At 37.9% G+C, this 16,306-nt stretch overlaps 3 protein-coding genes and 1 long non-coding RNA gene across 4 annotated transcripts in view; 3 read left to right on the forward strand and 1 right to left on the reverse strand.

The window, feature by feature from the left end:
- Positions 1-16,306, forward strand: part of LOC110048234 (uncharacterized) — a 150,747-nt gene that overhangs the window by 82,148 nt on the left and 52,293 nt on the right. The gene's annotated exons all lie outside the window — the stretch shown is intronic.
- On the forward strand, positions 458-5,733 carry LOC149117270 (uncharacterized). The gene is made up of 9 exons (XM_089281199.1): positions 458-515; positions 1,156-1,232; positions 1,826-2,021; positions 2,518-2,627; positions 2,897-3,034; positions 3,166-3,316; positions 3,822-3,948; positions 4,713-4,785; positions 5,572-5,733. Exons 1-9 carry the CDS (start codon positions 458-460, stop codon positions 5,686-5,688), a joined length of 1,047 nt encoding a protein of 348 aa, XP_089137325.1. The 3' UTR covers positions 5,689-5,733.
- Positions 7,192-8,524, forward strand: LOC149117271 (uncharacterized). Its single transcript, XM_089277183.1, has 2 exons — positions 7,192-7,463; positions 8,055-8,524. The coding sequence occupies exons 1-2, from the start codon at positions 7,223-7,225 to the stop codon at positions 8,213-8,215; spliced, it is 402 nt and encodes a 133-aa protein (XP_089133309.1). The 5' UTR covers positions 7,192-7,222; the 3' UTR covers positions 8,216-8,524.
- Positions 13,360-15,280, reverse strand: LOC149117272 (uncharacterized). The gene is made up of 2 exons (XR_016203598.1): positions 14,939-15,280; positions 13,360-14,497 (listed from the first exon to the last, which is right to left on the reverse strand). It is a non-coding gene; the product is annotated as an uncharacterized LOC149117272 (long non-coding RNA).

Below are 16,306 nucleotides of genomic sequence, written 5' to 3' on the forward strand. Positions count from 1 at the left end.
TAGTGTAGATGACAATAAAGTCAATAAAATTAATTCGTGTTATAAATGGTAAACGTTGTACTATGAATCGAGTTCACTCACTCATCCTCATCGGGCCAATGAGGACGCTCGAGGACTCTCCAGTTCAATTTACGCTAAATCAAAAGAAGCGGGAATTTTTACCTGATGAACAGTTTTCAACCCGAATTCTTATAACGCCATGCGCCATTCAAGATTTTTTTTTTCTGTCCTTAACTTTTACGACTTGAGAATGTCAAACAATTCCTATTTATACTGTATTACCCAGAAAATAATAAGCACTCGAGACCGTCCCAGATTAATATTTTGTCCCTTCACTCTACCCCTTCCCGATTTTGGGCAAAAAAGGTTCTTCATTTGCTTTCCCCTCTGACTAACCACTTTTACAACCTTTTCACTTACATTATTTTGGCGGGAAAATTCGATGAAGAAATGCGAAATGGCGACAACTTCTCCGTCCGTTAGTGAACTGACAGCATTTAGGAAGATTTCAAAAGGTAAGGACTCACCTATATGATCATATAACATCTTAGGTAAATAACGCTGAAGTAGAGCAAATATTTTTATGATTTCTATAATGTAAACCTATAAAAGCAAAAAGGTTTCTAGGTAAGCTTCTTTTTAGGTCATTTGAAGATGTCTCAAGTGCCGGTTTTTTCATTTGAAGCGCGGTCGTAGACAGACAAAAATTGCTACTGAGACAATATCAGAAAAAGATGCTTTACTGAGTTATTTCGATTGCCTCTTACGGGAACTTGAAATAAATTAACTCAAATAAATTCCACATTTTTACCGACTCAAGTGCCTCGGTTCGCCTTACTTGAAATAAGATTATTCCTCCCTGAAGCGTATCTCAGCAGTTTCGAGGCTTCTCGAATTTCTCGCTATCGACTCTCTGAAATGTCTTTAAGCGAGGTTTCAACCTCATTGGCAGTTTTTGAAGCTCATCTTGGGAGAGCTTTGGCTATTTTTATATGAGATGGTTGAATAATTATGGTTGGCAATAAATAAGTTTAAGCTTAATACCAATGGATTTGACTGTAGAAGGGATGTGAAGTCTGTTTGTGTTACTTTCAATAGGTAGAAAAACATGTAAGCTAAATTTGTCCTCAAAATCAAAATGTTACTTTCTCGCAGGAAAACGTAAAAACAAGGAAGCTAAAAAAGAACTGAAAACCTTGACAACAAAGAAAAAGTTGAAAACATTACCTAAGGTATGATATAGAAGTATAACAACAGTTATATAAACTGGGATTAAAGCAACGAGTAAATGAACAATAATAATAAGTAAATCAATTATTGAGTGGCAAGGTATTTAGAACTGCTTAGCTAATTGAGGACACTATGAATGAAGCGAATATTGTAAATAGATCTGAAAACTTGGTAAAAATCGCAACTGGCTGGAGGCTTACCAGTTGGCAATTTACAAGACGTTGAAGAACAAAATTCGGGACAACGAACGCAAGTCCATCTAGTGGCAGGGATGAGGATTTGAACCTGGCACCTCCAAAAGCGGTCCGAGTTCGAGCCCTGGCCGGGAAAATTGTGTTTTGTTCTTGTGCAAGACACGTTACTCTCTCTCAACCCACGTGTATAAATGGGTACCGCCGAATTTAATGCTAGGGGTAAACCTGCGATGGGCTAGCATCCCATACAGGGGGGAGTAGAAATACTCCCAGTCGCTTCATGCTACACAGAAGCCGGAGATAAGCGCCAGCCTGATTAGGCCCCTTGGTTCGTTTGCAGACTGTACCTTTTTTTACCTGACATGGACATTTGCCTTTATATGATAGATGTGACATAAATTTTCACTTTTCTACAGAAGAGCAATTCGTCAGAGCTTTCCTGCTCAAAGTCCTTGGTTAGCCCTGTGCCAGAAAGTTCTGTACCAGAAGCAGTGTGGGAGATCGAATACAGTGAACTAGTGCCAGATCTCTATCCTGAGCTATCAGATTCGCTGAAAATGCAAGAAAGTGACACAGAACATGATGACAGAGCAAAAGGCAATTTCTCTCTATTTCATTATTCATTCATATTTTATCTATTATATTTTATTATTCCTATAATGTTATTGGCAAGCCAGATTCTAACATTTAACCAAAGGTTAGTGTTACAATCTTAACTTGCATATTTTTCTATTTCATGCATTCAACAGGGAAATACCTTACAATGATGTTTTACTCTAAGTAGTCATGAATAATAAAAAAAATAAGTAAATAAATATGGGCACCTACAAGATCAGCCAAATAACAGCTTTCATACCCAATTATGTCCTAATACCGCAACAGTTTGTACTGATCATGCGAAATTGGGTTTTTATTATATTGACTGTTAAAACCAATACCGTATAAGCATGATTTTTTCGTAACAGAGTCCCGAGGCCATAATTTTCCGCTATGATATTCCGCATTTCCCACAGTTTCCAGTTTTTTCCACTGACCCGTCCTTTGTGAAATTGATGCAAATTCATTTTTCTTCGTATAGGATATTGTTTGTCAGTATGTGAGAGTCAAAGCGACAGTGAGGAAAATGTTCAGTGTGTTCCAACCAGTTTTGACGACAATCACTTTCCACAAGACAGTCATAACAACCCTGGCACAAGTCAGCAGGTAATGGCGTCCAGTTCTTCAGTGTGTGCATTTTTTTTTTGTTAGGTGTTGGTTTTTATGTAGCAAAATGATTTTAATAAAACATAACGAACAAACACAAATATGCTCAAAATGAAAAACAAAAACGTCAAAAAAGAACAAGCTAAAGTTTGAAGTGCTGTTTAATCTGACTTTGTTAAAGGGAACATTGCTTTCCTGGATGATGAGCTCGACAGATGTTTGCTGTTTTGGACAATTTTTTAACACAGTCAACTTTTAAACCATTTCAGAGTCAAAATGATTCCCAACAATCAAATTCGAACAATCAAACCACGTTGAACAACTCAAAGAGAAAGAGAAAGCTTGCAAAACCTAAAAAGATCAGGAAGGGAAATGACGCCGACAATGTACAAGATACAACGAGAGAGGTTTGGGCGCACAGACTCTTTTTTTTTTTTTTTCTTTCACTTTCACTTTCACTTTTTCTTTTTAATTATCTACCTTTGCCAAATAGCGCATTGCGCTTTCTCAGAGTGATTTTGTATGGGTGGTATTGCAGAATTCTAAGAAGTTTGGTCAGGCTCAAGACACAGAAAAACAAGGAACGTGGGCCCAGTGTAGTATCCCCAGTTGTGGAAAATGGAGATTCCTTCGAAATGACGTCGATCCACAGGAGTTACCTGAAAGATGGGTCTGTTCAATGAACGAAAGTAAGGCACTGTTCTCACTGTAAATCTCCAGTAGAATAAAAAAAGAACATCAATAGCCGGATACACCCTGGGCCGCAGCCAGAAAGAAAATATGACTGAGGCAATGCCCATGAAACAATAGACCAATTCCGATGTATTAAAATTCATCCTATCATAACAGACCTCAGAACGAGGCTCGGGGGAATAAACCCCGCAAAGTCTTAAGGTTGAATTTTAATATAACGAAATTGGTCTATTATGACTGAGTGAGGCAATGCCTAATGTATGGTTAAATTCTCTTCCTAGTTATTTAGGATGTCAATGATCACTATAAACAGCAAAAACGAAAAAAAAAATATATGACCAGCTACAGCGTGACACCAGCGGATACACATAACATCTATTCCAATAATGGGTCAAACGCACAGAGTGTGGGTCTATTCGTGTGATTCGTCGTTACCAGTACACTGATTTTTTTTTTTTTCCGTCCAAATAATGATTATTGCTTTGTTATTATTTTGTCCAGATGATGATTACAATACATGTAGTGTTTCACAAGAGACATTCGATAGCCAAGAAGGTAACTTAGGCGTGATGTACACACCTTACCCAAGTGGGGCAGTTGTGTGGGCAAAGATGGTCGGCTACCCGTGGTGAGTTTCCGTTACCTATAGGAACGATACTAGTTACACTTTTTAGGCCGTTTCTGACTGGCAAATAATCTCTCCTTAGTTTTCTCATGGGTGTGGACGCGGAGGTACACGGGTTGGTTAGGATGATGGACTTGATATGAAAACAAAATCATCCGGAACTCTTACCCCTTTAACTGAAATTGTAGCACATGCATGATAAATCACGACGGCAGAGGAAACAAGAAAGTCGCCAAAGAAAGATTAAATGAATAGAACGACGGATGTGCCCTTGATGCTATACATATTTAAGCACATTTCAAAGGGAATGGCCAACCCCGGCTTCGGCTTTTTGGAGGACGCGGGTCACGATAGCGAATTTTCCATAGGCGTTTCCTAGGACAACATATACTCTTTTATTTCCTTTCATTGTTTGCCAATATTTCAATTTTAATTTTTTTTTTTTTTAAAGAGAACCTTATAACACTATTAGGGAAAATTTTTAGGTAGAGTCAATACAGTGTCCCCAATTAGCCCACATGGGCTAAATACATCGACACTTTAATAAAGTTCTTACTTACTTATTTCAATCTATTTGGGCTTGAACGCTGGACTTCATAGTTAGCCAGAGGGTAGTTGTGGTATCACGGACAAACTGAATTCGATTAGTAGAGATTCACGCCGTTGTAGTTATTGTAACTCCTCATATATGCTAGTCAGCTTTCCGCCAGTTGAGGTACTTCTGATGACTCACTGACAATTCAGCTGCACTTGTTGTCTACCAACAGGTGGCCAGCAATGATGGAGAATGACCCAGATTATGGTTATTATTGTGAAACTGGTGAAGATAATGTCACTCCGGTAAAATAATACATAACAACAGTAACGTGTAGTTTTTAAGTGTGTAAATCAGATTGAATTAACATCATCCTGTTTCCAATGACTCTGTAGCGCAACAATTTCTTTAGCTTTGCCCAAGAGATGATAATCTCTTGCTTTACCTCAATAATTTTTTGATCTAGTCGGTAATATCTATCATAAAATTATACACTGAATAGATATTCAGGCTTTGTTATCGTCACGGGTTATATTTATGCTATTCACTGGGTAGAAAGATTGAGATATGAACTTCGGTTTGTGTAAAGGCAATGTAGTGTTACCAGTGTATTTGAGGAGGTTTTCCGTTGATGTACGTTCGCTAGAAAATTACTTTGTTATCGTCATATCTATATAATAATAATAATAATAATAATAATAATAATAATAATAATAATAATAATAATAATAATGGCATTTCGGGCAGTATATCCACAGGGTGGCTCTTCGCCTGCCCGATGCTAACTAAATTTACAATTAAAAGATATCTAAGAATTTTAAGAATTTATATCTATATGTAAACGAGATAAAATTGTGTTTTAAGATATGCTAAAATAAATAAATGAATAAATAAATAATTAAAATTATGCCAGGTGTTCTAAAGCTCTCTTTAAAATGATGTTTTTGGTGTCTATTTGGTGTATATAGGTATATACTTTATTTTTCTGTGAGTCGCTAGACTGTGTTGGACTTTTCCTTCCCTAAGTGTCAATACGAGTTTCCCTCACATGACGCACAGTGCTTGATATGAGGCTAGTTTATGTATTTCAGATCTCGTACCACGTGGTGTTTTTCGATAAACAAGTATCGAGAGCTTGGGTCAACGCTGCTTGCATTCGTAACTTTTCTTGTGATGATGACCCTGACGATATGGGAAAGGTTTGTTGACACGTGATACGCTATTTTAAACTTAAACCTTGATCTGTAATCTATGCGTTCACTGATTCAGATTAGACTTTCCGCTCCAGCCAACGATCACTTTTCACCGGTAATGGCGATATTCAAAGTAAAAGAAATATTGGGACACACTGGTTTACTGATGTTATCTTACCGGTAAACAATTCGGGTAAAAAGATTTGGTTAGTTTCAGTCAGAAATTTACTCTTATCAAACCCATACTTAGCCATTTACTTCACACAAACTGATCTTAACTTTACTACACCATCTCTGGCGTTTGTAGGACAAGTTATTGATTGTAATGAACACAGAATATACCGAAGTTCTTTTACTTTCTCAAACAGAGTGATTGTGATTATAGATAGTATTTTATGCTCGTTTTTCACTAGCTCGTTTTGTTTCCTTGCATTTTTGATTGTGTGGAATTTTAAGCAATCTCCAAGACACTGAAATTCGAACAGCGCATCTCATCTATTCTGGATCCTTTCAGATTACCGTTAGAGGAAAGAACTACAGGAGACAGCTCACAACAGCTACTTTGGCAGCTCGGAGTGCAGCGTAATTGCCTCTTCAGGTCAGAAGCGGGCTTAATCACATGCAGTTCAGTCTTGGGACAGGAAAGAGATCGCTTTCTGTTCTTATTTAGACAGTTTTTACCTCCATGTTCTTCTAGTTTCAATGGCAAGACGATGTCGAACCACAAGTTTCCTTTTGTTACAGCTTTCGTTTCATACTACTAATAATAAGAAGTTTAATAAAACTCTCTGGAAGTCTTAGACTGAATTAACGAGCTAGGTTTACGAGAAATAATATTAAATAAATCTAGCTAATCTAATAATACTACAAATCTATATATTGTACTCATCATTTTGCTCCTCAATTGAAGGACATTGGGTCATTTCCTGATCTCCGGAGATACAAACAGAGAAAACAACTAACTTTTTAATCTTTTCTGTCAGCAGACTCGATTATCAGAATATGGCTTTGCAGCACGCTACGAAGGGACTATTGATGACAAGGCTAAGGAGAAGGAGCGCTTAGCTAACTTGAAAGTAGAGGAACTCATTGATTCAGGTGAGAAGAATGGTTAACTCAGTTTAACCCAGTTCTCTAAGCCCGCTTCCAGAAATCGATATGTATTCACGTCAGCATTTATAAAACACTACCAAGATGCGCATGCGGGAGGACTTCAATTTGTACCGTGACTGACACCTGATTGTGCTGCAGGTATTTAAAGTCAATTTCCAACAAATTTTGACGAAAAAATAAACGGAGTCAGATAATATTGATCAACCAATAAATACTTTATTTAAACACGTTACGCCTAAGAGCTAAGTAAGCTTGATCAAATACGAACGTGCATGCAAAAAATATCAGTGTTTTCATTTAAACGTGATCAGCATCGTGACTGATGCTGGGCGACACCTACCTTTATCTTGACTAACTATTCAGTTGTTTTTTTTTTACGTATCATCTTGCCCGAGAGGTATTGATAGCAGTGGTAATTTGAGAAACTAAGGCTAAAATGCCTAAACTATTAAAGCCTAACTTTGTTAGCCCCACGCTTGTAAAGCCTGGTAACAATCATAATGTTCTCAAAGAAGCGCGTGAAGAAAAGATGCCCAAAAGTGTCGCATGCTCAGATGCTTTCGAGCAGCAGATTGTTCCCAAGAAAAAACTGTCACTGAAAAGAAAAGCACAGTGCAAGGATCAGTTATCTACAGGTAGCGCATCAAAGAAGGCAAAGGAAGCAACATCCTGCCAGGGTAAGGGTTTGTGAATAGTATTCAACGGTTTTGTTGTCCGCTTAAATAATTAAAGTTGTGGCTAGTATAAACTACGAGATTTTTCCTTAGTTTAGTAGGTGTGTGATGGATATACATTTAGCGGCCACTTTAAAGCTCGTTGCTGTCGTTTAGGCAAGTAGAAAAGAGCATTGATCTATTCAACTCAATATAATTGGCTCTCTTTATCCAGCTTTATTTTTGTTTTCGGTAATAAAACGAAATCAGAGAAAGATAGCTCATGGAGAGTGACGTAATATTTTCAAGGCTTAAAATTTGGAGTGAAATGTCGTTATCTAAAGGTTACGAATCAACTAAAATACGTAACATTATCACAATCACTTACCTCGGACCTTTCGCGCACGGAACTTATTCTGAAAGTTTTGTGTAGCCCACGTGATCCCAGTAAAGGCCAGTAAAGTGTCTATAGTAAAGATCTGATTTTCTCCTCAAGATTCCTATGTTAAGATATTTTCGCCGCCCAATACCCCATCCAGTTATGCTTTTCCCACTTTCTACCTACTTACACGAATGTTTAAACGAAACCTGTCATTTTGTTCTATCCTTTCTTAGAGGATCTTCAGGCTGAAATTGACGAAATTGATGAGGACATCGCAAGTATACGGAAAGAACTACGAGTGCCGGATACTAGCGATACAAGTTTACCTGAGGAGATGATCACCTCTTCAGTCGCAGAACAACAAATCAGTTTGTCAGATTCACCTGAATTTTGAGCCGGACACTTAGCATGCAGATTAGTATAATTATATTTAAACGTAGCTTTTCGCTCTAAAAGTGGCTTATTGTTAAAGTCGATGTACATTGCATGTTCTCTTCAATGGCATTTTGTAAACAAATATGATGATTATAATACCCTTTGGAATTTGCAGACTTTGCTTAGTTTTGAGATGCCCTTGAGACAACTTTTATACTTTCAGTATTTATTAAGGGACCGGTTAATCAGTCACATAGTGAAGGTCGAAATTTATACTTTTTAACTCATATTTTAAAAACACTACAATAGAACACTAAATCATGCGGCAAATCCGGCGTGACATATTAGCTCATGTTGAGCCTATTTTACCTAGCTTTGCCTTAGTTTATGAAAAGATTATTAAATTAAAATTTTATGCCTCCACGAAACAGAGCACACAGGAATATGACACCGAAAATCCTCGAATTAGCGCCCGGGGTGCTTATCTCAAATTTAAGAGAAGACGGGGGTGCTTATTGGAGGGAGGCGCTTAATCGAGGGGGTAGGGGGCCGCTTATTTAATTTTTCCCAAATCGTGGCCTGACATGATCATTTTTTAAATACATCATCTGCACGTAAATAAGAACATAAACTGTTTATCGACATAAAAAGCTGATCCTAAAGTTTAGATCGCCGCACAGTTAGTACTTGTAATTTTTTTTTTCTAAACTTGACGTGTACACAAACTGAAACAAAAAATTGTAGGATACAAATTAGAAAAAAAGAACTGATGTTTCCTCTATTATAAGGATGTCAATTACTAATGACTGTGTAAAAAGGGCTGGACGAAAGTGAAACTACACATCCTTTGTTGTCTAATTACTCGTCCACAAAATGGGGGGAGGGGACGGGGGTACTTATTTTAAATTTTGGCTGATAGGAGGGGCGCTCATAAGAAGGAGGCGCTTATTCCAGGGGGGGAGGAGGGCGCTAATTAGAGGAGTTACGGTATCACCAACTGCGTCTGTTGTCTGAGTCTGAATAGCGCGGCGCACTAATCAGTTGCCAATCGTAGCAGACTATTATTTAGACACGAGTGTTTCACTGGAAAATACTACTTACTTATCCCCTTAGCGCCCTTGAGGACTTCTGAGGCCAGTCAAAAATACACCACTCCTAAAATTTATACGAAACTACTTCCGGAGGGCGCTAATTAGAGGAGTTACGGTATCACCAACTGCGTCTGTTGTCTGAGTCTGAATAGCGCGGCGCACTAATCAGTTGCCAATCGTAGCAGACTATTATTTAGACACGAGTGTTTCACTGGAAAATACTACTTACTTATCCCCTTAGCGCCCTTGAGGACTTCTGAGGCCAGTCAAAAATACACCACTCCTAAAATTTATACGAAACTACTTCCGGGGTATTTTCCTTATCCTCACAAGTGTGAATATTGATGACGTCATTTCTTGCTTTTTTCACGGTTGTTTTGTGCAAACAGTCAATTTGTCTGTATAATAAAAAGAAAATTACACTGTGGCTTGAAGATATAAATTTTATTTTCGAGTGGTAAAAATCTTTTACCAGCAAGTGCAACGAGTAAGAATACTGTTTTTGCCACTTGAAAATAAAATCAATATCTATCTTCGCACCGACGTGTAATATCTTCTTTGAGCTTCTTTGTATCCATGCATTATTTTGATGGAAGAAGAAGAAATGAAGAGAGCAGAAGAAATGAGGAAAACTGTCGTTAGGAAAAGCGGCTGACATACTTGGCTATTAGCTATAAATTGCCGTGAAATAGACCCTTCCAACTCAGTATAGTAATTATTCATACAAATAGGCCAACACCATGTTAGCTCTGAGGTTTAGTTAGGGGAATAAAACAAAAGAAATCACATCGAGGTTGAAGGATGGATAATTAATGTATTTGTTTTATTTCCCTAAGCCTCGGAGCCAGCGAAACAATCGCCCAAAATCCCTTGAGGAAGATCACACCTGACAACAAGTTGCTAAGGACGCTGAAAAAGAAACTCGTTAATACGATATATTTTGCCAAAAGTGTTCAGGCATGAAGCGGTGGCGAAATTGGTAGACGTGCAGAATGAAGGTCTGTGGGGGTAACCCTGTGCGGGTTCAAGTCCCGTTCGCTGAGTGCAAATTTTTTCTTTTTTTTTTTCTTCTTATTATTATTTTGTTGTTATTATTATTATTATTATTATTATTATTATTATTATTATTATTATTATTATTATTATTATTATTATTATTTCCACATTTTTATTTCCATTATTAAATACAAAGTACAGCGCTATTATTAAGTGTAGGCCCGGTACAAACGCCGCTCCACTCATGTGCCGAACCAAACTTGATTAAGTTCGACTTTAGAGCGACTTTGGAGCGACGGCTGCTTCAGACGGCGTACTTGCATCGAACTTCATTCGGGAAGCCGGTGGTAACAATTTTCGACGAGAAAATACGCGTTCTGAATTCAAGAACTCTGTCCAAATAGATAAGCTGTGACTAACATTTCGCTGTTATAGCTGTTATATAGTTTGTGATTTTTACCTGATGAATTGTGATATTAGCGTTGTTTAGTTGTTAGGTTCTCATTAGTTATTAGGTGGAATACCTGTAAACTAGCTCTCAAGCTAAGCGTATATCCACGTTAAATAAAGCATTCATTCATTCATTCATAGCAATATTTAGGGAAGCAAATTCAAACTCAAGGTTCAGTGTTTGTATTTAGACAGGTTTTATCCCGGTTAATTCGACTTGTTAAAGGGAAATCGCATAACCTGGGCTATCATCACGAAGAAAAAGCAAAAAATGAATTTGCGCGAAAGAAACTCGCTTGTACAGTCCACCATACCCCGTGACCAGCCCGGGAAAACTCAGTTTCAGCTTAACCTACCCAGCAAATCTCGGCTCTAAAACCGCACTCTTTTGAGCCAGGATGCTCTCTCGGCACAAACCTTGGGGAAGAGTAATTGATTCCTGTCGGTTTCTGTCTGGGATTTAGTAAGGCCCAGTTCAGACGCCGAACTTTTCATGAGCCGAACTTAATTCGAATTTGGACCGACCCAAATTACCAAAAGTACACCTGTTGATTCAGACGTTGAACTTAATTCGCGGAACTTTATTTAGTTTAAACCAAATCACATCGAAATGACAGCGATTTTCAGGCAAAGTGAAAACTGCTTGTAAAATACGTTATGATAATTTATGCATTAGGTTCGGCTCATGAAAAGTTCGACGTCTGAATCAAAGCCGTTCCAAAGCCAAAATTCCCGGCTGAGCTAGGCGGGAAGAACGGCTGGGCCGTTCCAAATTCAAATAGCCGTTCTTAATTGATTCAAACGCCGAACTTTTCATGCACTTAATTCAATGTATTTGGTTCGGCTCATGAAAAGTTCTGCGTCCGAGCTGGGCCTAAGGGACATTTCTTAAACTCATTCGGTCTGGCTGCACAGCAATGCATGACGGGATAACGTCACTTTTTTGGCCCAGTCCAGGGACGGGGCACAAGACTCCTGAAATTTGCGTATCTGGACCATCCGCCAAAAAGTGACGTCACATCCGGTTTAAACTGCGCCGCGCAGCTCGTTTCACAAAGAGAAAAAACGGCGTTTCGATTGGGGAAGTTTTTCCTCTATTTGCAAACCATCAGGTTCGTGTCCTTTCATACTGAGGATAGAAAGATGTTGTAGGCACATTTCTTCGACTTTTTAAGCAGAACTTTCGGCAAAAGAAAACAGTTTAGTATTGTTTTGAAGGAAAATAACGGAGAGCCTTCTGTCATCGAATGGCGGATTTTACACATTTGCAAAACTGGGGTTGTTCCGACTTTTGGTTCTTATTGTTCGTGATTCGGTGATAACACTAAGTGCAATAGCCTATAATGTTAACAACAACCTGGATGAAGTATTGCTGGCCATAGTTTGCACTGTGTATTATGGGAACATGTTTAACAGGAGCTGGTTTTTTCTAAAAGTGAACACAGTTGAAGCTCTGTATCCACGTGCGTGTGGTGGAAATCGTCTACTCAAGGTTAGTATCCTATTTCCGTATCTCTTGTTGAATACTTTTTTCTCTGTAAGAAATAATCTATGTTGAGAGCTAGGGTTCATTGTAAATGCGTACTTTGGGGATATCAGATTTCCCCGAAAAGATCAGCAAAGGGATGAAGCAGTCCAGATGAGTAGAACTTTCCTTCAGTCATCCAGTGGTTAATTGTACATTCCTCTATACTGTCTCAACTACAATGTCGGCCTGGGGATCAACTTCTTTGGGCAGTTCAAAAAGAGGGGGTTGGCCTGTTTAGGGTTAGCTCCCAATGGTATGGTATATCCTTACCTCTTAACTTAACCCCCACTTTTGACAGGTACCCACTTCTACTGTGACCCGGAGCAGGGGGGTTAAGGTTACTCCCTTATATGCACTATATAGGTATGTGTGGCCCCAAAGGGTAGGGTTTTTCAGCTGTTTTGGTCATAAATAGGGTCTCGATTTTGGCCACTTTGGTCTTAAATAGGGTATGAGGTTTGTACTCTACTGTAGTCTTGAATTGGGTAATGTTGTTTACAAGAAACTACTTTTTCATCATTATTGATAAGACCATAAACAAAAGGGCTTCAAAACTTATGTTCAGGGCAACTGTGTCAGTGGCAACGGTTGTAACTAGGTTGTAAAATTTTTGGTCCAGGCATACCTGCGAAATAAATTCCCAGTAGTCTGGGAATTCCTAGGAATTCCTAGGAATTCCTAGAAATTCCAAGTTATTCCAAGACATGCAAATTATGCTTTATCCAAGACCTTGGAATTTCTGGGAATATTTGGGAATAGTGGAAGTATGACTGGGAATTATTGGGAATTCCTAGGAATTCCAAGTTATTCCAAGCCATGCAAATCATGCTTAATCCAAGACCTTGGAATTTCTGGGAATATTTGGGAATAGTGAAAAGTATGACTGGGAATTATTGGGAATTCCTAGGAACTCCTATTATTTCCCAGACTGTTTTAAAAAATGTGTTTGGAATATCTAGGAATTTTTGGGAACAGCTAAAACACATGAAATATTGTGTTTGAAATTTCTACAAATTTCCCAAAATGTCAAAATTAAAGATGAACTCAGTGCATGAATCAGTTTCTGTGAATTAGTAAAAATCAACAGGATCATTTCACTGGAGTTCCATACCTTTTTATTTTTGTCAAGCTCCAAGGTAATTATTTCCAAACAAATGTTACTACATTAATTCCAGTTTAAGTCTGACAACTCAACATAAAACTATAGCACTCATAACATTGCTTGTTAGATTCAACCTGATTTGTTAGTGTATATGTGCCCGTATGGACCCTTAAATCAAACACCCAGAGTTTAACTGATAGAAAAATGGATGCTCTCAGATTTGATAAATAGATTAAGCAAAAAATTCCTGTCAGCATAAATGTATATATATTATTTACAATTTCAATAAAACCAAAAGTATATATATGCATGTATATATTTAATATAATTGTAGATTCACACACATACCCATCACAGCCCGTTGTTGAACAATTTTTGACTTGATCCTTTACGACTTTAGGAAAAAGAGGAAGACATCTGTCACAGATGTCAGAAATGAAAAGCTCACAGTTTCCACACACTTGCTGTACATTTGTAAAACTGTACTGTGACATTCTCTGGACAAATTACCCGTAGTTTCATTAAAACAAGGATATCTTTAGCAGCCTCTCATTGTCATACAATGTCTTGAAATTAAGGCCAGAATAGCCATACAGGCATATTCTTTGGCAGAAAATGTTTTTTTCTTGTGAACAATTAGTTTCACTTTCATCAGGGGAGTCCAGTGAATGGCCGTCAGTGTCGGAGTTCTCAATTTCTTCAGAGGAGTCAGAACTAGAAACTTCAACATCATTATCTGAATCACTGTCTGTGGACAAATCTGAGTTGTTGTGTGTATTACATCAATTGGTATTTCTGTAGTCTTTTCAAGTACAGTGTATAGGCAACTCAATTTCATCAAATGCTTCTCTGAAGCTTCAATTCTTGCATAAAGGCTGACTCCATAGTCCATCAAAGTCATCCACAACATTTCTGGCAACAGCCATCTCACTCAGGCGAGCCGAAAACTCTGAGGTGTTCTGTTCATGGTGCTGGAAATGATTTCCAGGAAAAAGTTATGCAAGAGAGGGAGATGACATCAACTGGCCTGGGAAGACTGCTTTAAGCAATTTATGTGGTCAAATCTTGTAGATTTTGGTATGGGTATAGTGGGATCATCAATATGTTTCTTGTATTTCCTTGTCCTCGCGGTCACTTTAATTCATGACACAACAAAATCAAAAGAATAAAAAAGATTATGAGTCAGTGGGAAACAAATAAATAACTGACATAAATAAATGACAAATAAAAAAAACCTACATCTTGATGTATTGAAAAGACTGTAGATCTCATATAATGTTAATCCTTATAAATAATTCAAAGGAAAAAAATGATAAGCATTGCAAATTTCTACTTGCTGCATTGTGCTGACTGGGTGTTGAAACACGTGAGCTCTCAAAATAGATTTGGTGGACTTAAAACAAGCTTAAGCTTATTTCGCAGAATTTATCTCGTTTTCTCAGGTCGATCTGAAACCTTTTAGGTGAATTTCGGCTTTTGGGGTTTTTAAAGAGCACACAATGCATTGCTTAGTTTGATTTATTTAGAATTATAGCTTATCATAACAGAAACTCCCTATAAAATTGGACTCCTTACCTTTGCAGTGAACTTGATTTAAGTGCCTCACGATCCTTTGTTATCTTGACAACCGTCAGGAACAGATCAACTAGTTAAAGTACGTTCCATTTTCCTCGATTTCTTCGTAAAAAGTTTGTGTAGTTTTTTCCTTTTGAAGCAAAACCCATCTTTCAAAAGACCACCAAAACAGCGTGGAAAGGCAAGCAGACTTACCATCGAAAGCGATTGGTCTGGCAACCTCGTTGCCAGTCTCTCTCTCCTTCTTCTCCAGTTTCCATTCTCTCCTCAACTGATCAACTGAACCAATCACAACACGCGAATTTTCACGTGACTATCCTCGTGACTGAACGTGACAAAGATCGCGTTAGTATTCAGCGTTAACAGTTGATCGCTCGTGCGTATTAGTAGATTTCACTTCCAAAATTATATCAAAATGGTTTTTGCTGCGGTCCTGTGACTAGAAGAAAACAGCGTGAGTGTCATTAACGAGAAACATGTTATTCTTGGCGAAGATTTGGAGCTAAAAGAAAGTCTTACTGTGGATGTTTCAACGGGGAAAAATTCAAAGGGCAGATTAGCTGTATACAGAATTATTTGGTGAGTAATCGAATTCAAGTAACCCTATATTATACAAAGTAAACACCGCGGCAAAACGTATGCGCATGCGTCAAGTTCAGCATTTCCGGTTTGCACGTGTTGTTCGGTTGTTCAGATTAATTTTGTTGTTCGCCTGCGGTGTCTAAGGTTGTTGTTGTGAATCAGCAGCCGCAGATGAAAGAGTAAGGGACCACAAATTCAAAAAAGGTATGTAGACAATAACTTGTTGTAATTACTGGTCCTGGAAATGTTTGTTGGACCTTTAACGAAATGCTCCGCAGTGGTCGCCATTACTGATTAGTAAGCCTTTTGTCAGTTCGTGTTGTTGATTTCCATTGTATGTCTGTTTTTTTTCAATTTATTGCTTGGACTACCACAAGATTAAATCCTTAAAAGTTCTTTTATGGTGACAGTGAAGACCGTGAAGTCTATTCGTTGTTTATCGATTTTATTATAATACTACGAATTTCATAATGAAAGTGATCGCTTGCGACGTTAATTCACGATTTCAACTCGTAGAGCTGAGAAGCTCACGTAAACTCAAGCTACGGTACAGGTAAGAGTCAAGCGCCTGCATGAAAATACCAATTTTCGGTTTGGAAATAAATTTCAATTTGACTTTCAGAACTTCTTCATATAAGCTTGCTTCTTGAAGTTTATATGTTTCGTACACAATAAGTTAAAATCTTTGGCCTACTACAGTGCACAATCAATCAAGCAAGCAATTAACTTTATTTAAAATAAAATAAATAAATCATTTATTCGAGTCCAAAATGAACTTAAGCCTTA

Source organism: Orbicella faveolata, unplaced genomic scaffold, assembly GCF_042242905.1.
Source record: "Orbicella faveolata isolate gen_17 unplaced genomic scaffold, um_ofav_v1 contig_12, whole genome shotgun sequence".
NCBI classification, from domain to species: domain Eukaryota; kingdom Metazoa; phylum Cnidaria; class Anthozoa; order Scleractinia; family Merulinidae; genus Orbicella; species Orbicella faveolata.